The sequence below is a fragment of the Kogia breviceps genome, chromosome 20 (assembly GCF_026419965.1).
Source record: "Kogia breviceps isolate mKogBre1 chromosome 20, mKogBre1 haplotype 1, whole genome shotgun sequence".
Lineage (NCBI taxonomy): Eukaryota > Metazoa > Chordata > Mammalia > Artiodactyla > Physeteridae > Kogia > Kogia breviceps.
In genome coordinates this window covers 14,262,423-14,282,348 of record NC_081329.1, presented here as the reverse complement: position 1 = coordinate 14,282,348, position 19,926 = coordinate 14,262,423, and the positions used below count along the sequence as shown (strand labels likewise).

The window sequence follows — 19,926 nt, the reverse complement described above, 5'->3', positions numbered from 1 at the left end:
TGGATCAATTACTTAACCTCAAAATCATGAGCTTTATAAGCAGTAAAATGTATTGATACCACATACCTCACAGGATTGTGGGAAATACAGAGATATAAAAAGAGCCTAGCACACTGTGTCACATAGTGCTATTTATAGAATTATCTTAGTTAAAACATAGTCTACAGTATTCCAGAATAATTTACTATCTACTTAGAGTCTAAGATGGACCTTATAAGACTCCAAGATATGAGAATTTTGCCTGATGTTTAACCCTTTGATTCAAAGGTTTCAATGTTTTCCTACCAGAATGAAATCATAAATTACGCAAGTTCAGGATGATAAGAATAAACGACCAGGTAATTGATAAAATCTTCACAGAAGTTGGCTGCATCCAAGCTTAAAAGAAAAAAGGTAGACTGAGTAGAAAAAGAGTAGAGAAGAAGGCTGGGGAGGGAGGGACACACAGAACAGAATGTGATTTACTTGAAGGAGAAGAGGGTGTGTGTGTGGGGAGTGTTGTTTGAGATAAAGGGAAAGGAGGTACTTAAGATTCCACAGGGTGGAACCAGGTTTTGGAAGGTCAGATAGCAAGCAGAAGAATTTTTTCATCATCCCGTCAGCAGTTTGAAAACCACCACAACAAAAAAAAACAGGCACTGATGTTTGATCAGCAGGGAATTGACTGAGGCAAAAATAAATAAATAAAAAATAAAACCTACCAGAGACAGAATTATAAAACTTGGGAAGCTGTGCAGATTTTCCTTCCACTGAGGTCAACCGTGAACTATCTGAGATTGTCCCCTGACCTCCCATCTGTGACACATTCCTCAATCAGGCAGTAATTTCTACTCTTTTCTACCTACAGATAATGCAGTGATCACTTCTTTCAGCAAACATTCTGGAAACAATGAAATCAGGCATCATCTTCTAATGAAACTATTGTATTTAACAGCTTAAGATAAAATGGTATGGCTAAGGAAGGAACACTATGAGATTCTAGGGTAATGGCTTAGAGAAGAATTTCTTCCTGTGAAATTGTTACTGTATCCATGATGTTCATGAAAAACGAAAAACAAACATAAACTTATACAGTGAGTGCCTACCAGATAGTAGCCCCTTAAAAAAGACCTTGGAGATATAGCAAAGAACAAAATATTCACCCGTCCACAGAGACTGAACTCCTGAACAAAGTCCCGGGCTATTCAGTATTTTCTAGGAACGCATTAAAATGTAAATTAAGACTCCACCTCAGATCTGTCCTAACAGAGACTCTCAGGGTGGGGCGCAGAACTCTGTTTGAATAAAGCTGAGATGATTCTACTGCTCCCTGAAGTTTGACGGCCACTGTCCTAGATTTATTCTAGGGATACGATTTGAAACTTCACAGGTTTTCTACCTGATGGGGAGGGGGAGGGATTGGGGGAGTAGCTGAACAGACAGCTCTTCGGTCTCCATTATTCTAGCTGTTTTCCCTGAAGGAAATACCTAGGATTACAAAGAAAGGTAAGCTTTTCTCTGAAGATCATTTCCTTAATCATGGTTTTCTTTAAATACCTAAACTTGATTTTAATATTTATGGAAGATTTAAGAATATATATGCCATGCAATGGTATAAAATGGTAAGTGAGAAAGCCAGGGCAAAAAAAAAAATAAAATTGGGAAAAACAAGTATAGGTATGAATTTGGCACATAGATAAAATTATACTCATGAGACAAATTATTCTCCTACTTTGCTTTCTCTTGGTTTCTGTAAAAATATGTAATCTCTATTCTCTGCTACTGATTTCCCTTTGTGCTGGTTTGATTTAAAATATGTCTAAAAATATTATTAGGTAAAACAGATACAAAGAAAATGATTATGAATGGTAGGAAGGTATTTCAAGTTGGGCAGTTATAGAAAGGCCTCTCTGAGGAAGTGATGTTTGAGCTGAGAACTGTAGGGAGGAAAGAAGGAGCTGGAATGGCAGAGTCTTGAGAGAAAAGCATGGCCAGCTGAGGAAGAGGAAAGAGCACAGATAAATTTGTCGTAGTTGGAATGGACAATGGTTGGAGGAAACCTATAGGTGAGATTAAATGTGGGCAGGAGGCCAGACCATCTAGGACTGTTCGCCATTTGGATTTTATCCTAAATGCCATGGAAAGTTGTTAGAAATGATTAGAAACCTGATTTAGGTTTTAAAATAATATTCTGGTTATTAAGCTGAGGAGTTGGAGACAGGAGTGGGACAGGGTTGAATATGAACTAGTTGAGATGATGAAATGATGGTGGCTTAAACTTAATGATGAAATTTTAAAGTGAGTTGGGGGAAGGGAAGGCTTCCAAATATTGAAATCCGAATAGTGTTATAGATAATGTTAAGGTGGGATGCTTATTAGACATTTAACTGCAAATGTGTTGGGAGTTCTGGGTCTGGGTAGAAGCTTAAATTGGAGAGTGGTACTTAAACTTTTGGAAGTAAATGTGATTACCTAGGGAGACATTGGAATTAGAATAAGGTAAGGGACCAGAACTGACCCTGGAAGCACACCCAAATTTAGAGGTTCAAGAGGATTCCAAGCCAAAAAAGAATGCTGGGAAACAGACGAGTAACACAGGAGGGGTGTCATTTACATGATCTTGATTGCAAAGAGAAGAAACCATTCCAAGAGGAGGGTCCTGGCCAAGTGTGTTGACTGCTGAGAGCTCAAGTCAGATAAAGCCAGGAGTGACCACTGACTTTCTAAACTTCTTCATTTTTGTAACTGATCAGTTTTTTTTTTTCCTGTCTAGAACATGTTCAGGGAGGCAAGACAAGAGAAGTCACAAGGGTTTGAAGGACCCAGCAAGAAAAAATTGAAGTAAATTCAAATCCAAATGATACGTAGAGAGAAAACATTTGCAATTTGTATAATAAGGGGATAATCTTTTCAGTGTATATCTTAAAATTAAGAAAAAAGACCAAAAACCTGATAGGAAAAAACAGCTGAAAGGCTTAAACATGGTTCATAAAAAAAAAAAAAAAAAAAAAAAAAATGAAAATGGCTCTTAAGCATATGAAAATAATGGCTTTATTAATAATAAAATAAATGCAAGCTAAAAATAAAGATACAATTTCTCACCAACCAAGTGAAGTTTGACACCTTCTCATGTTGTTTGAAATGCAAAATTACATGATCTTTGTGGTTAGGAATCTGGGAAAATGTACCAAAATTACAGGTGCATTTATATTAATAGTTACTGTATTCATAATTAGAACTTTTAAGAAATATTAAAAATAAATATAACTTTTTTTTTTTGTCAGTACACGGGCCTCTCACTGTTGTGGCCTCTCCCGTTGCGGAGCATAGGCTCCGGACGCACAGGCTCAGCGGCCATGGCTCACGGGCCCAGCCACTCCACTGCATGTGGGATCTTCCCAGACCAGTGCATGAACCCGTTGTGTCTCCTGCATCCGCAGGCGGATTCTCAACCACTGCGCCACCAGGGAAACCCAATATAACATTTTTATGAAGAACATTTTCTGAATAATTCTCAAGACAAGTGGCATTGTTTTACAGTTTTGCAAATCTCTTTAATTTCTGGTTTATATCTACTCCAGCATTCCATCTATTGCAGTGTTTTTTTAATAAATATTTTTTATTTTATTTATTTTAAAATTTATTTATTGTATTATTTTATTTTTGGCTGCATTGGATCTTTGTTGCTGTGCACGGGCTTTCTCTAGTTGCAGTGAGGGGGGGCTACTCTTCCTTGCAGTGTGCACGCTTCTCATTGCAGTGGCTTCTCTTGTTGCAAAGCACAGGCTCTAGGCATACAGGATTCAGTAGTTGCAGCACGCAGGCTCAGTAGTTGTGGCTTGCGAGCTCTAGAGTGCAGACCCAGCAGGCTCAGTAGTTGTGGTGCATGGGCTTAGTTGCTCTGCGGCATGTGGACTCTTCCCAGACCAGGGCTCGAACCCATGTCCCCTGCATTGGCAGGCGGATTCTTAACCACTGGGCCACCAGGGAAGCCCTATTGCAATGTTATTTTAGTTGAAGTATATGAAGAAAATCTGTCCTCACACTAATACATAGTTGGAAAAGGGGAGATCATTCTAATATCTTTTACAGATAATTGTTTCCTTTTTTTGAAATCATTTTAATGAACATTTTGTCCTCTGTAACATTAAAATCCATTGATCTGTCTTATACTTTGAGTTCACTTTACCCCTTGCATAGTCTTGTAACATCATGCGTTGGTCTATTGGAAAACAATTGGTTCACCGAATTTGCAGATTTTCCAAATGTTGACACATTTCATTATGAAATAGAAAAATAAAAACCAGTTAATAGTCCTACCAATTTCATCAGAAAAGACCAAGTATTGGGAAACTGTCAAGCTTAGAATAGTAGATACAAGTTTTGCAAAACTCTCATTTTTGCTTAAAAGCTCCAATTTTATCATTGGGAACTAATACACTCACTTGGTTTCCTTGAAATGACAGGGTCATTCTGTCAGTGTTTGAGAAAATGTCTTTTCCAAATCGCTACATCTGAATTACCAGTTTGTCCCATTTGTTCTTTCTACTAAAAATGACCTATGAAAAAACGCTGCTAGTATGGCTTGCAACGCAAACAATCATAGAAAATGCTGTTTTGTGAGACAACCATTGCTTTCCCATATGCAGCATAAATGCTTTACACATATTTTGCAACTTCTCACCCAGAATGCTAAATCCTGTACTCGGGGTTGAGATTTAATACTTTACTCTTGCATCAAGAAATAAGAATGTTCTTAAATAAAACGGGCTTTTTTTTTTTCTTTTAAACTGGGAGAATGGAAATAAGTAGAGATTTTAAAAATATAATAAATGACTATGGTACTGTTTGGTGCTGCTTCCTTGATTAATGGTAAGACACCAGCAGTTTTATCTATCAGTGCAAATGTCAACACAATGAAAAGGCAAATCAAGTCTGCTGCTTTAATATGTACCCTAAAAAAATAAGTGTCATCCCGTATAGAAGAGTAACAGCTTCAGACATTTGTTTTGAAGTTTTGCATATCTTAAAAATTAAAAGAGAGTGAAGAGATTGATTGGTTGATGGTCAAGTTTGGGTGGAATTGAGAGTGTGAGAGGCAGAAGAAGCTAATAAATCCAGAAATGGAAGTTTGGGAGTTCTGCGCTCTGGCAGGTCAATTCCTTTCAAGAGCTATTGTCAAAAGAACTGGCTAATGAGATGGAATGAGCAGTTGTAAATTAGATAATTTTGATAAATTAATACTTGGTGTTACCCAATAACGGCCAGAGATGGGATTAAACAAGGAAACTAAGGAAATTCTTTTTTTTTTTTGGTGGTACGCGCGCCTCTCACTGTTGTGGCCTCTTCCGTTGCGGAGCACAGGCTCTGGACGCGCCGGCCCAGCAGCCATGCCTCACGAGCCCAGCCGCTCCGCAGCATGTGGGACTCTCCCGGACCCCCTTGTTCTGTTTCCTTAAAGTCTGTATGTACATATGTATATCTGTGCATATGTACATATCTATATACATGTATATACGAAAAATATATGTATATGTACATATAAATGTGTGCAATTTCCCTTTACTATTTTTGAAAAGGTTTTATTTATTTGGGGGGGTTATTTATTTATTTTAAAATTTATTTATTTATTTTTGGCTGCGTTGGGTGTGCCTTGCTGCATGCGTGCTTTCTCTAGTTGCAGCGAGGCGGGGGCTACTCTTCGTTGCAGTGCGTGGGCTTCTGATTGCGTTGGCTTCTCTTGTTGAGGAGCAGGGTCTCTAGGCATGCGGGCTTCCGTAGTTGTGGCTCGCGGGCTCTGGAGCGCAGGCTCAGTGGTTGTGGTGCACGGGTTTCATTGCTGCACGCTATGTGGGAACTTCCCGGACCAGGGCTTGAACCCTTGTCCCCTGTATTGGCAGGTGGATTCTTAACCACTGTGCCACCAGGGAAGCCCTACTTATTTTTTTTAACGAACACCTTTTAATGGCCAAATCTCTAGTGAGACATGCCTTGGGCTTCTGGCGCAAAACTTGCCTTACCTCACTCAGGCACATGCGCACTTAGGGAGTCCAAAAGGGAGCGCTTCTCGTGTATGCGCACCTTGAAATCTGAAAGTAAGCCCTTCCTTAAACTTGGTAACCCGGTGCCTCACCTTTCTATGGTTTAAGGAGGCAAACAAGGAGGCTCTCGCTTTTTGGCTCAGGCAAGCACTGGGTGAGTGATTCCTTTAATTTGCGACCTGAGTGCCTGAGGCTAGGCTCTGCCTCTGCCTCCCCTTAGTCCTGGAAGCTCCGAAGTTCCTCTCATGCTCTTTGCAGCAGTGTGCTTTCTTTGAGCACCATTTTTTTTTCTTTTCTTTTTTTTTTTTAGGCCATGCCGCATGGCAGGTGGGATCTTAGTTCCCTGATCCGTGCCCCCTGCAGTGTAAGCGCAGACTCTTAACCACTGGACCACCAGGGAAGTCCTTCTTTTTATTTTTATTTTTATTTTTTTAAATGACTTGCAGGGAGGTGGCTTGCTGTGTTGTCACTTGTAAATAATTTTCACCCAGTTGCTTGAAATTCTTAGGAAACTTGATCGTTCATGTAACTCCTCCTGTCTCCTTTCCCAAGCACGTGGGTGCCAAAGATTTGCTGGATTTGAGGAGTCCAGGATGCACTGACCTGCTGACGCTTGATTGCGGACTGAGGTTTTTAACAAGTGTGTCTGCACCACAACACTGCCACTCTTTTCCTTTTCAGAGTACGGGGAGGTGTATTCCACATCAGAAACAGCCCAGTCTTCAACTAGGGCCACCTGCCGACATGTCCAAAAGGCTCCACTCCCAGTTAGAGCATGAAATCCCAGAAGATGCCCACTGTGAGATACATCTGGAGCCACCACAGCTGTTCTGCCATGATGACCAAAACACGGTTTGTGACAAGTACTTCACATCCCAGGAGCACAAGAATCACGTGGTATATGGAGTACAAGAGGCTGCTGAGAATTATAGGGTAAGCTTCATGCAGATCCCAGACCACTCTGTCATTCTGGCTGCCTCCTCTTATTTATTAACTTATTTATTTGGGGGACAGATATTCTGATCCTACAAGACCATTCCCTTAGTTGATGTTTATCAAAGAATACTAGATAAGTACCATATTTAGACCTTCAACTTCAAGGCTAGGAAAACATTATAGTCAGGGCTATTGGCCTTTCAGTTGTCTAAGGTTGGGAATCTATCTGTTGTAAAGCAATTACTTAACTTGGAATTCTGTGATATATTTCTCTGCAGAAGTTATTCCAGGAGATATTGAACACATTGAAGGAGAAACTTGAAGTAGCTAAAAGCATATTGGCTGATGAGCAAGAAAGAATGGTGATGATGCAGGTCAGTGCTTATCTTGATTCTTAGAGGGAAATTACCCATAATGTTGGATAGCAAATAACATAAACAAAATCAAAGGACAAATGACAAAGCAGGAAAAACTACTTGAAATCCATAGGTAGGAAAAGTGTTAATTTCTTCACATGTAAAAAGCTCTTAAAGTCAATAAGCAGCGGACTTCTCTGGTGGTCCAGTGGTTAACACTCCAGGCTCCCACCGCAGGGGGGCATGGGTTCTATCCCTGATTGGGGAACTAAGATCCCACATGCTGCGCAGCCAAAAAAAAAGTCAATAAGCAAAAGACTAGAAACTCCACAGAAAAATGATCAAAGACATGAGAGTTCACAGAAGAGAAAATGCAGATATCTTTTGAACATACTGAATTGGTCCAAAAGCTCATGGTAAGTAAGAGAAATACAAATTAACTATATTAAATTTGCTAGTGAGATGGTATTTGCATCCCTCATTGGCAAAGATTGATAGCACAGTTTATAACAATGCCATAGGAGAATGAGCATCTTATGTACTTTTGGTGGCCATGTAAATCCTGAAGCCATTTAAAGGGCAATTTAAGAATTACTATTCCAGGGTGGGGGGGTATAAATTAGGAGTTTGGGATTAACATATATAGTACTATATATAAAATATATATATATTTAGATCCATAAATATATATATCTTTTATATATAGGGAAAAGACTCTGAGAAATATATATGTGTAACTGAGTCACTTTGCTGTACACCTGAAACTAACACAACATTGTGTCAACTATACCTCAATAAAAAATAAATAATTACTATTCAAATTGAGGAATCACCGTCCATTATGCACGTTTCACTTCTAATTTCAGACCCTCCCTTCATATGTAACTGTTCTGCCAGTTATACTAGATTCTCATCCAGTTGAGGATGGTACGCATTTTTTTCAACTCCAAGCACCATATATTAACAAATATTGGGGTCTCACTGTTTGCCAGGAGCTATGCTAGGTGCTGGGGATTCAGTAGTGAAAAGAAAAACAAAACAAAGCAAACAATCTGGCCTTGTGCAACTGACATTCTAGTGGAGGTAAACAAGTAAAATGTAGTAGTATGTTACATTGTAAGTGCTGTACATTTCATTTAAAAAGCAGGAAAGAGTGATGGGAGGTACTTTGAAACAAAGTGATCAGGACCTTGCCATTCCAAAATTGGTTTTGAGAAGACTCCAGGAGGTGAGGAAGTGAGCTGTGCAGTCCTGGGAAGAATATTCTAGGCAGAGGGAAGGGCAAGTACAAAGATCTCAAGACTGGTGTGTCCTTGGTTGGGGTTATGAAGGAATTGGAGGCTAATAGGTGATGAGATCAGAAGGCCACATCTTATAGGGAAGTTGATTTTCTTTTCTTTTTTTCTCTTTTTAAAAATTTATTTATTTATTTATTTATTTTTATTTTATTTTTTTTTTTTTGCGGTACACGGGCCTCTCACTGTTGTGGCCTCTCCCGTTGCGGAGCACAGGCTCCGGACGCGCAGGCTCAGCGGCCATGGCTCACGGGCCCAGCCGCTCCGCGGCACGTGGGATCCTCCCGGACCGGGGCACGAACCCGTGTCCCCTGCATCGGCAGGCGGACTCTTAACCACTGCGCCACCAGGGAAACCCAAATTTATTATTTTTTAATGAAAAAAGAAAGCCAGTGGAAACTTGAACAGAGTAGTAATGTGATCTAACTTCCATTTTCATAGGAATAGTCTAGCTGCTGAATGAGAATAAGACTGTAGGAGGGTGAGAGCACAGGTGGGGGGACCTGAAGGGGACTGTTTGCAATAGTCAGGGACAGGTAATGGTGAACTGCGGGGGAGGGGTGGTAGAAGTGGTGAGAATAGTCAGGTTCTTGATAAATCTTGGCTCTATAGAGTCTCATGAGGTTAAATATGGTCATTAAGCTGACTACTCCCAATGGATGTCTTCAGCTTAGACTTCCCAGTGGTGGGTTTTCATGTCTGACTTCCTGCCTTAGCATCTCTCCTTTGGATGGCTAACTGACTAATCAAAATCTACATATCCCACACTGAGCTGCTGATACCCTCCCCACTTCTGGAGTCTATCCCTTCCATACTTTTCCTTTTATGTATTGGCAACTCTATTCTTTTTCTAAAAACCTTAGAGTCACCCTTTGATTTCTCTTTTCTCACACCCCCTATCCAAAGCATCAGCAAAAGCCATCGGTGCTGCCTTCTAGTTTTCCTGGTCTCCTTTTTGGTCATTGAGGTTGTATAGATTCCTCAGTTTTCTAAGTCAATTGACATTTCTTCATTTGCATTTCATGTTCTAAGATTGTCTTAATGTCTTGGTTGGTGTTGACTCTGAAATTCTCTCTGTCCTTTGTATTATATATCTGTTACTTCTTCCCATGTACTTTTTTTTTTCCATGTACTTTTATATTTCCTTGTCTTTATATTAAAATTATAGATGCAAAGTAACCATAGGTATTTATCTGTGGTGTTTAACCTGAATTCTGTCATTTATGGTGAAGGAAGAAGAGCAGAATTTTAAAGCGATGATTGAGTCTGAATATAGGCTAAGGTTCTGGTTGATGATTGAAGAAAACAAAGTGAACTTCCAGAGCCCGCAATGGTGCGGATTCAACCTGAACTTGAGAGAAGCTGGTCAGAACCAACTGATGGAACTTGCCACAAAGCTAAAGGAGAAATTCCAGGAAATACTACAGGTGAGATGTGAAACATGGCATCCTAACAATATTTGGGAAATGAGAAAAAGAAGAGCTGAACAGTATGTCAATTCCAGAATAAGACATCCACTGACAACCATGGATCTATTAAAAGAAGGGATATAGTCATCCAGCAATTCTATTTCTGATAATTTATCTCGCAGGTATACTTACATGCATATAAAAAGACACATGGGTAAGGAAGTGTGGTAAAATTATTTCAGTATAGAGCCTTGGCTTTGAGGTAGTCTTTGAAGGCAGATTGATGAGATTCATATCTGGGTTCTGCAATTTACTAGCCTCTAGGTGACCTCAGACTGTTGCTTAACAGCTGACTTGGTTTCCTTAGCTGTAAAATGAGGATAATGGCCCTTAGTTCATAATATTGTTGTGAGGCTTGAGTATGATAATCTACATAAAGCTCTTTAAATAATGTTTGTGTGTGTGTACATTATTGTGTAATGTAAGTATTAGGTGTTATTATTACTATAATATTTGTTGATAGGAAGAGAGTAGATAGAACTTGTATCCTTCAGTGTTGGACTCATGAACTACATTGTACAGGACATATAATGGAATGCTTTTCAGCATTTAGAAATGATAACATGGCTCTATATGTATAGATAAGGAATGCTTTCCAAGAGCATATTATTTATTAAGAAAAAAGCAAGCTGTCAGATCAGCAGTGGAGTATAATATGATATCACTTGAGTTAAGAAAAAAATAACATGGAACATTCATGTATTTAACTAGGTGGAGCTTCTTTGCAAGGACAGAAAGGAAACTGGTATCCTTTCTGGTTTGATTATCTATTTTATTCTTATCACTGAATTTAATTTTTAATTAAATTATAATAAGTCATAGTTTTAATTTAATGAAGGAAATAGGAAACTTCCTGAACAAAACTGCACAGCAAAAAAAAAGTGATCTGTTTTAGGTCCAGGTTGTGAAGTGATTAAGTAGACTATGTGGATACTGTCCACATCAACATAAATATATTGTGTCAAAGAATCAAGTTTCTATTGAGGTGTCTTGCTTGACACAGAGGAATACCCTGGCCTTATCTAATTACGTCTGTTCCTGGGGTGGCAGGCAGTAAAGCAGGTTTTTAAAGAGATGGTTGAATTAGCGAATAAGAGAAACTGTCAGCTGTTGAATAGTAATAAGGATGCTTCTGCAGAGACTGAACTGTTTGGGGAGAGAGAACATGCGTAAACTGAGGGAGAGTGAAGGCAGGCTCTCTGAACAGATCTGCAGCCTCCAGAAGATCACCACGGAGCTGGAGAAGAAGTGTGGGCAATCTGCCTCAGCGTTGCTCCAGGTAAGAGTCTGGGAATAACCTTCACTACAGTATTTGAGAAATGAGAAGTGGACAGTACTCATTAGGGGCCAGTTCTAGAACACAGTACCCAGTGATCTTCAGTCATACATGAAGGCTACCAAAAGCATTATGACTCATTATGAAATCATAGTATGTATAGAGCTGCTTCACTGATCAGTAGTAAATATGAATTGAGATGTCCTTTAATAATAATAATAAATAATAATAAGGTAAATAATTGGTTAGTCAAATTATGATGTATCCATACAATAGAATATTCTGCAACCATAAAAAAATGAGTAAAGCAGTTCTAAATGCACTAAAAGATTATCTTCAAGGTATTTCATTAGGTGAAAAAAACAGGCAGAAAACTTTTTGTTATTTAGAGAATATGTATAGATGTATATGCTCATTAACATTCAGACAAATCTCTGGCAAAATAAACACAAACATTGTAATCAGCAGTGACCTTGGGAAACAAGGGTGAGACTTACTTGTATAGTATTGTTTGTTTGTTTTTTAAACTGTTTTGATTCTTTGTATTTTTTATTTTGGGCCACGCTGGGCAGCTTGTGGGATCTTGTTCCCCAACCAGGGACTGAACCCCGGCCCTTGGCAGTGAGAGTGCAGAGTCCTAACCACTGGGCCGCCAAGGAATTCCCAGTATTGTGTATTTTAAATTTTGTTCAGTAACGTGCATTACTATTTTGAAAAAGTAAATTTTTATCTTTTAAAGACTTTATATCCTTCTGCCAAGCCCACATTTGCAATATGAGTACTCTGAGAAGCCCTTGCACATAAACCCTTAGGTTCTGTTCTAGAGCCATGCCTAGTTCCAGACAGTGCAGAGAGGTGTGACCTGTTATGTTCAGTTCCTGACCTGGTTCCAGCCACCATCCCCAGCTTAGCAGGCTCAATTCTTTTTTTTTTGTTTGTTTGTTTTTTAAATAAATAAATGAGTTTATTATTGTTTTAAATGAATGACTAAAGAGCAATTTCTAAATCTCTTCAACTTTAAATTCCAAGAAGATAAACAGCAAGACAGAGCCCCATCGCAGAAATGCCCCGGGGGCCTCAATCAATCACAAGGCTCTGGAGTCCCAGAACCTCTGTTTCAGGGGCTGAAGAACAGGGCAGCTGGCACACCCCAGGGTCTGGGTGCCCCACCATGCCCCTGGCGCCCACCCTCTGAAGGACGTCCCCTCCCCACCCCTGCCACCTGCCAGGCACCCCCAGCCCCTCCCCACACGGGGCTTCATTCTGGGCCCACTGGGCCGGCCACCCCCAGGTCCTGAACCCACTGCCTCTCAGGAGTCTCCGAGGGCACCCTACCCCTCCACCAGCTGCCCCTGGGTTCCCACCTCCCAGGAACACCCACTACCCAACACCCACAGGGGACAGAAGCACTTGCGGCCACATGAAGGCCCATTCCCACACCCAGTGTGGGTCAGTGGTCCTGTCCCATGCGCCCCCGGGTCCCCCCCTTCCTGCATCTGTCCAAGGCCTGAGTGGGTCACCACAGGGCTGGCTGGGGCCCAAGGTGTCCCAGATGTACCCCCGCCCTGCCACCCAGGGCTCAACAGGCCCCTCTTCGGGGAACAAAGCCCACCCTTCCCACAGGTGGACCCTCCCGGGGCAGGGACTCCCAGAGCCCGCCCCGCTGAGGCTACGCCTGCCTCCGTGGCTGCAGGAAGCCCGGGCGGAGGACACGGGGCAGCAGGCTCAATTCCTGCCAGCTCCAAGATAGAAAGCAAATAGACGGGCAGAATTTGAATGTGGAGCATTGTGAATTTGAGGTAGAGAAGATTATTTCCCTTGGGAATATAACAGTGATTTCAAGCATTTTTCTGACCTTTTCCTATTCAGTGTCAAAATTTGGTATCTGAGAATTAGCACCATGAGGCTGAAGAAATTACATGGAAATCGAGTTTCATTATTATAAGAGAAAATACTTTCATGAGCACAATTCACAAAAGGCTTGGCTCAAATACCCACTAGTAATTTTGTCTCTTTTCACCCCATAGAATGCAAGATATTCTTTGGAAAGGTAAGTTATTCATTTTGGAAACACTTAGGTCAGATTTACAATCTGATTTGTGAGCACACAGGGGTTAGAGATGTTGGGGTGTGGGTAGCAAAGCCATGTAATGAAATCCATCCTCTGGATGGAGGGGCCTGGTGTCATCTGCACAGGTAACTGAGATTGTCCTTTCCTTTTTTTGTTGTTGTCCTTTAACAGGAGTGAGTCACTACTGCTTCAGTGTCTAGAGCCCGCCCGAATCACAGACCTGAGTTTATGCCAAATAACAGGAATGAGCAAAATGCTAGAAGTGCTGCAAAGTGAGTTGACACACATCCATGATCACAGGACACTTTATATTTGTATTTGAGAATAAAATGAACATCCTACCATAAGTGAAATTCCAGATAGCTTAAGGATTTAAAATGACTCTATTTGCAAATATTTCTCCTGTGGTTTATATTTTCATTTGCCTAATAGTGTCTTTTGAAGAGCAGAAGTTTTAGATTTTGAAGTTACCTTTTTCTTTTTTAAATGGTGTGTGCTTTTTGTGGCCTAAGAAATCTTTTTTTACTCCAACAAAGATTTCCTTCTAGAATTTTTACAGTTTTAGTTTTTGCATTTAGGTCTATTGTTCATTTAAAGTTGTGTGTGTTTGTTTATTGGCTGCACTGTGTGGCATGCGGAATCTTAGTTCCCTGACCAGGGATCGAACCAGTGGAAGCGCAGGGTCTTAACTACTGGACTGCCAGTGAGACCCCTAAAGTTACGTTTATGTACGATTCGAGATGTGGTACAACTCCCCTCCTCTTTTAGTACATGTATGTATCCAGTTGTTCCAACATCATTTGTTGAAAATCCGTGGGCACATATGAGCAGATCTATGTCAAGTCTAATAGGTCCATTGATCATTGTATCTATCCTTTTGCTAATACCACGTTGGCTTGATTGATTACTCTACAAAAAGTCTTAAAATTGGGCACTGTGAGTTCTCCAGATATGTTCCTTCAAAAATAATTTTGGCTACTCTAAATCCGTCTCCACATAAATTTTAAAATGAGCTTCTTGGTGTGTACAAAAAACCTGCTGAGGTTTTGATTGGTATTACACTGAATCTATAGAACAATTTAGGGATATGGTGGTATATCTCCATTTATTTAGGTCATCTTTGATTTCCCTCAACAGTGTTTTATAGTTTTCAGCTAATATTGTACATATTTAATTAGATACCTAAGTATTTTTTAGTCCTATTCATGGAATTAAATATCAACTTCTAATTGAAATTTTATTTATTTCTAGTTTATCAATGGTATATAGAAGTATTCATTTGTGTATATTGATATTGTATCTTACAACTGTGCTAAACTGATTTATTAGATCTAGTGACTTTTATAGATTTTGAGGGGATTCTCTACAAAGATATTCAAGTAATCTATAAATATAGACAATTTTTATCTTCCTCTCTGTAAGCCTTTTCTGTATTCTTCTTACCTATTGCACTTACTAGCGCCTTCAATATGATGGTGAATAGGAGTGGTGAGAATCATCTACCTTCTTCCTGATCTTAGAAAGAAAGAAAGCATTGTTTTTCACCTTTAAGTTTAATGTTAGCTGTAGGTTTTTCATAGTTGCCTTTTGTCAAGTTGAGGAAGTTTCCTGTCTACTCCTGATTCACTAAAACTTCATATCATGAACAGATGTTGAATTTATTAGATGCTTTTTTTCTATATCTACCAAAATATTTACTTTTTTCTTCATATATTGATATGGTGAATTATATTTGCTTCACATGTTGAACCACCCTTGCATTCCCAAGATAAACTCTTGGTAATAATGTTTTAGCCATTTTACATATTGCCAGATTCAATGTAGTAATGGTTTTTAAAGAATTTTTGCATTTATGCTAATGAGACATATTTTTCTGTAGCTTTCTTATAATCATCCATTGGCACTTTATTTAATACATTTTATTTCTACTTCTAGATAATCTATTTAGTTCTTTGTCAAATCCACTTAGTCTTGCTTTCTTTAGTTTCCTATATTCTATAGATACTTTTATCTTTTTTTTTTAAACATAGTAAGCAAAAATTATTGTAGAGTTTGTGCCTGGCAATTCCAGTATGTAAAATTCTTCAGATTTTTTAAAAATAAATAAAGTTATTTATTTATTTATTATTTTTGGCTGCATTGGGTCTTCGTTGCTGCAAGTGGGGGCTACTCTTCGTTGTAGTGCATGGGCTTCTCATTGCAGTGGCTTCTTTTGTTGCAGAGCACAGGCTCTAGGCATGCAGGCTTCAGTAGTTGTGGCATGTGGGCTCAGTAGTTGTGGCTCACAGGCTCTAGAGCGCAGGCTCAGTCGTTGTGGTACACGGGCTTAGTTGCTCCGTGGTGTGTGGGATCTTCCCAGACTAGGGATCAAACCCGTGTACCCTGCATTGACAGGTGGATTCTTAACCACTGCACCACCAGGGAAGTCCTTCAGATTTATTTCTGCTAGTCTCACTCAGTAGTACTTTTTTACTTTGAGTGTGTGGTTAATGATTTTTTTAATAGTAAGCGTTCCTTTTTTCCCTAAATATTATTTTTAGAAGTTCTTTGAGGACAGAAAAGAAGGTGTATATACTTCTAGAGAAAATTTGCATTTATTTCTGCCAGTCTTCTGGAAATACTAGGAGCCTGGGACAAGTTGAAATTTAAAATTCAAGGCTTGTGGCTTTTAAGACCACTTTAATAATGATATGAATTAAGTGCAGAGATTTAAGTTCATTTGCCCATAAAACTTGCTGCTGGATTAGATGTTAAAGAAAGAAATCAGGGACTACTACAGGTTTATGGCTTGACCAACTATAAAGCAATAAGTGCTCTACTGAAAAGTAGAAACTGGGAAGGGATAGGTTTGGAGTTCCATTTTGGATGGAATATGTTTGAAATTTCTGCATTTTTTTCAACTGGTATTTGTCAACTTTTGTATGGAGTAAGTCATGAACATATAGAAGATATTTAAAACTGAGGCTATATAAAGGCACTTAGGGGGAAAAGAATACAAGTAGTGAAAAGGAAGACCCAGGACCAATCCCTGAAAATCAGAATATTCAAAAGTTGAACAGAAAGAAATGAGAAGGAACAGTTAGCGATATGAAGGCACGTACCACTTTCATTCACATATAAGAAATCACAGTGAGCGTTCTTGATCTCAGCTTGATTTTTCTGGAGGATTCTCACAGGATTTCTGGCCTCCGATATGTTCTCTTTTGATTTACTCAATATTAAGGGCCTGCTGGCAGCAGTTTCTAAGTATCTGTCACATCTTGGTGATATTTAGGATGAAGAAAGCAGTTCAGTCACAGGATAGAGCCATGAATCAACTGCTCTATTAGGAGACTTCATGTTTCTGGCTGTTCCAGGCTTGGAGAAGATCTTTAGGGACTAGAGTTGGGTCTCCGGTGATACTGGGCTAGGACTGAGTATCGGGTCATCTTTATAGCCCAGCAGAATTCCTTTCTGTTGTGAGAGGTATTTCTAAACCTCTCCATAGTTCATTATTCATTGTTTTGTTCTTCTTCCTCAGATAGATTTCATTTTTATCTCCTTCCATTATCTTATTGACTTTGTTCCTCTGTGGTGTCCATTTCTTTTCTTTTTTTTTTTTTTTTTTCTTTTTTGGCTGTGCTGCACGGCATGTGGGATCTTAGTCCCCTTCATTGGAAGCACGGGAGTCATAACCACTAGGCCACCAGGGAATTCCCTCATTTCTTTCTTTTTTTTTTTTTTTTTTTTATTGCGGTATGCGGGCCTCTCACTGTTGTGGCCTCTTCCGTTGCGGAGCACAGGCTCCAGACGCGCAGGCCTAGCGGCCATGGCTCACGGGCTTAGTTGCTCCGCGGCATGTGGGATCCTCCCGGACCAGGGCACGAACCCGTGTCTCCTGCATCAGCAGGCGGATTCTCAACCACTGCGCCACCAGGGAAGCCCTCCCTCATTTCTTGAAACAGAGCTTAGGGGTCCCTTTATCTGTACTTTCCTAGATTGCCTCTCCTATATCTGTGCCTGAGACTCGTGCCCACTCATGAGGAAGCCCCTGCATGTTAGAAATCATCCGTTTCTGGCATTGACAAACCCCTAGGTTAACTAAATTTCTTTCTCCCTGCAGGACCTATAACTTTGGACCCTAAAACAGCTCATCCCTGTCTGGTCTTATCTGAGGATCTGAGAAGTGTGAGACTCAGAAATGTGCAGCAGGATGTACCCAGTCACCCAGAGAGATTTGACTTCAGCGCCACCGTGTTGGGCGTGGAGAGCTTCACCTCAGGGCGGCACTACTGGGAGGTGGATGTGGAAAAGGCAACACAGTGGCAGCTGGGCATACACAGAAGCTCTGCCAGCAGAAGTGCTTCCGGAGATAGGGTCTTATTCACAGGATCCATGATGGGAACTGATTATACTTTCTGGGCCTTTCCCCCTTTAAAAAGGGTTTCCTTGAGAGAGCAAATGCACAGAGTTGGAGTTTTCCTGGACTATGAGTATGGCCAGATATCCTTCTATGATGTGACAAAGAGGTCCCTCATCTATAATTTCTCTTATCTCACCTTCCAGGGAGCTCTCAGGCCTGTATTTTCTCTTTGTATTTCAAATGGAGGCATGAATTCAGACTCTCTGAGCATCTGCCTCCCTCATGTTTCTTCTTGTAATGGTACTTTTAGCCCTCAGTCTTTGGTGTGAAATCTAAGACCACAAGAGGCCAGAATGTTACAAGCATGACTTTATATAAATTATTTTACAAAGTAATCCAATAAAAGATTTTTAGCACTTGAGTTGGAAACCAGGTTAACACCCCAGAGCCTTTGCATTCATGTGGCTTTCAACACCCATTTCATGGAAGAGGTTACATTTAACCTGAATCATGGATGATAATAACTGAAGGTCTCCACGTTAATTAGAACAGCAAATGCCTATGCAGCATAAGATTGGGAAATTAGAGACGGAAATAGTCTGGGATCCTTAAGACTAGGTTAAAGACTCTAGAGATTTCTGAAAACAGAATTGGGTATAATCAAGACTTTAGATTTGAGGCTATCATCAGAGTGACATGTAGAATGGAGACATCCTATTCCTGACATTGTCAAGACTTAGAACATCACTCCAAATAGAGAACAACTTAATTTCCCTGGATACCTTATCTCAGTGGGGACGAGGTGTTGCAGGAAATGTATTTTTAAAAATATTTCAAGTATCCAACTTCTGTCTTACAAGGAAAATTAGATTTCTTAAAAGAAGCCTGATAGTTCACTGCTTTGAAAAACTATTACATTAAGTAATGTTGTAGTGGTGTCTTGTATTTGCCTTCATCTTTCTCTATTTGATAATCCACTGAAATTTTTTTCCTAGAGCCTTGTTCAGGGATGGTCATACAATGATGAAAAGACAACAAAAATATTTATTAGAGGGACTTTTAATGAAAGGTTTATCATAGTGTATCTCCCTTTATGTTTTTAACAACCTGTAAGTGTGTATTGATCTTTATTATTTAAATATAGAAGCTGAGGCTCAGAGGTGATTTAATTTTCCTAAAGTCACATAGCCGTTAAGTATCTAGTAAGTTACAAGGGTAAGGAATTAAACCTGGATCATCATTTTAAAAGCAAGCTCTGTCTCAAATTTGTAAAAAATGTAAGCCTGGAAGAAGTCATTGCATATCTTCACATCAAATCACAAGACTTAAGGGGAAAGTAGCCCTGATCTGAGAAGTGGGGGTTAGCTCAGGTGAGTGAGCTGGAAGTTGGATGATCATTTGAAACACTGAGATTTAGAACTCAGAGCAGTGGTTCTCAAACCCCTTCCCAATTTCCTGTGGGAAAGATGATGATTTACTATATAGGGAAATGTGAGGATTTAATAATTGTATATATGAGTCTAAATCTTCACCTTCATCTTGCCTCAAATTTCTCCTGCCTCCACAACTTGACTCTTAAGAACTATTTTCCCAAACTTAGAAACCAAAAGAGAATGCAGCATGTCCTACCAATGTCAGTTGGAGACATTGTCTAACCAACACAAAAAGATTAAATTATTTAGGAAAATGCATATGCCATTGACTTTGGTAGTTACCAGCTGATGAGAACCCAGACACTGAAGTTGCATGTTAACTCGAAGAATTATCTGGTAAAAAAGAAATCCTTAAAGGTTTTGGTTTTATTACCATGTAGAGTATCAACCAGGTTTGGATCTACCCTAAGCAATTTTATTTAAACTGCTTCTCATTTCTCTTGCAACAAACTTTACTCTCTTAACTGGTTCCCTAGCTAATTACTGAGTTGAGCAAAATCTTTGACTTACCACTGTCAATATTTGTATGAGGATCATGAATTTTAGCCTTTGAAAATAATACTTTAGCACAGCCTACTGACCCTCTGAGTAAACGGATGCCTAGTGTATCCTTCCACCATTCACAGAGACTTTCACATACATTTCCCTGACTTCAGTCACCACTCTCCCCTTTTTCGCTAATTTAGGTCTTAGCTAAAGTGTTGCTCCTCAAAGCAGCCTTCCTTGAC

General features: G+C 39.7%; 1 protein-coding gene across 2 annotated transcripts; it reads left to right on the top strand.

Annotated features, from left to right (window-relative positions):
* The first annotated feature begins 1,261 nt into the window (after positions 1-1,261).
* Positions 1,262-19,009, top strand: TRIML2 (tripartite motif family like 2). 2 transcript variants are annotated; one of them, XM_067022317.1, is made up of 8 exons: positions 1,262-1,485; positions 6,702-6,953; positions 7,235-7,330; positions 9,840-10,034; positions 11,215-11,355; positions 13,380-13,402; positions 13,595-13,695; positions 17,526-19,009. In XM_067022317.1, exons 2-8 carry the CDS (start codon positions 6,765-6,767, stop codon positions 18,092-18,094), a joined length of 1,314 nt encoding a protein of 437 aa, XP_066878418.1. In that variant the 5' UTR covers positions 1,262-1,485; positions 6,702-6,764; the 3' UTR covers positions 18,095-19,009. The 2 variants fall into 2 exon arrangements, with proteins under 2 accessions (XP_066878418.1, XP_058905519.2); XM_059049536.2 differs by lacking the exon at positions 1,262-1,485 and adding an exon at positions 1,907-2,045 and having other exon boundaries at positions 17,526-18,920.
* Positions 19,010-19,926: the final 917 nt, after the last annotated feature.

What these genes read in the sequence shown, in the direction of transcription:
- TRIML2 (XM_067022317.1), top strand. Translation starts at nt 6,765, where the DNA reads ATGTCCAAAAGGCTCCACTCCCAGTTAGAGCATGAAATCCCAGAAGAT. An exon ending in AGGCTGCTGAGAATTATAGG is followed by an intron (nt 6,954 to 7,234) that starts GTAAGCTTCATG and finishes ATTTCTCTGCAG; the next exon opens with AAGTTATTCCAGGAGATATT. An exon ending in CTGCCTCAGCGTTGCTCCAG is followed by an intron (nt 11,356 to 13,379) that starts GTAAGAGTCTGG and finishes TTCACCCCATAG; the next exon opens with AATGCAAGATATTCTTTGGA.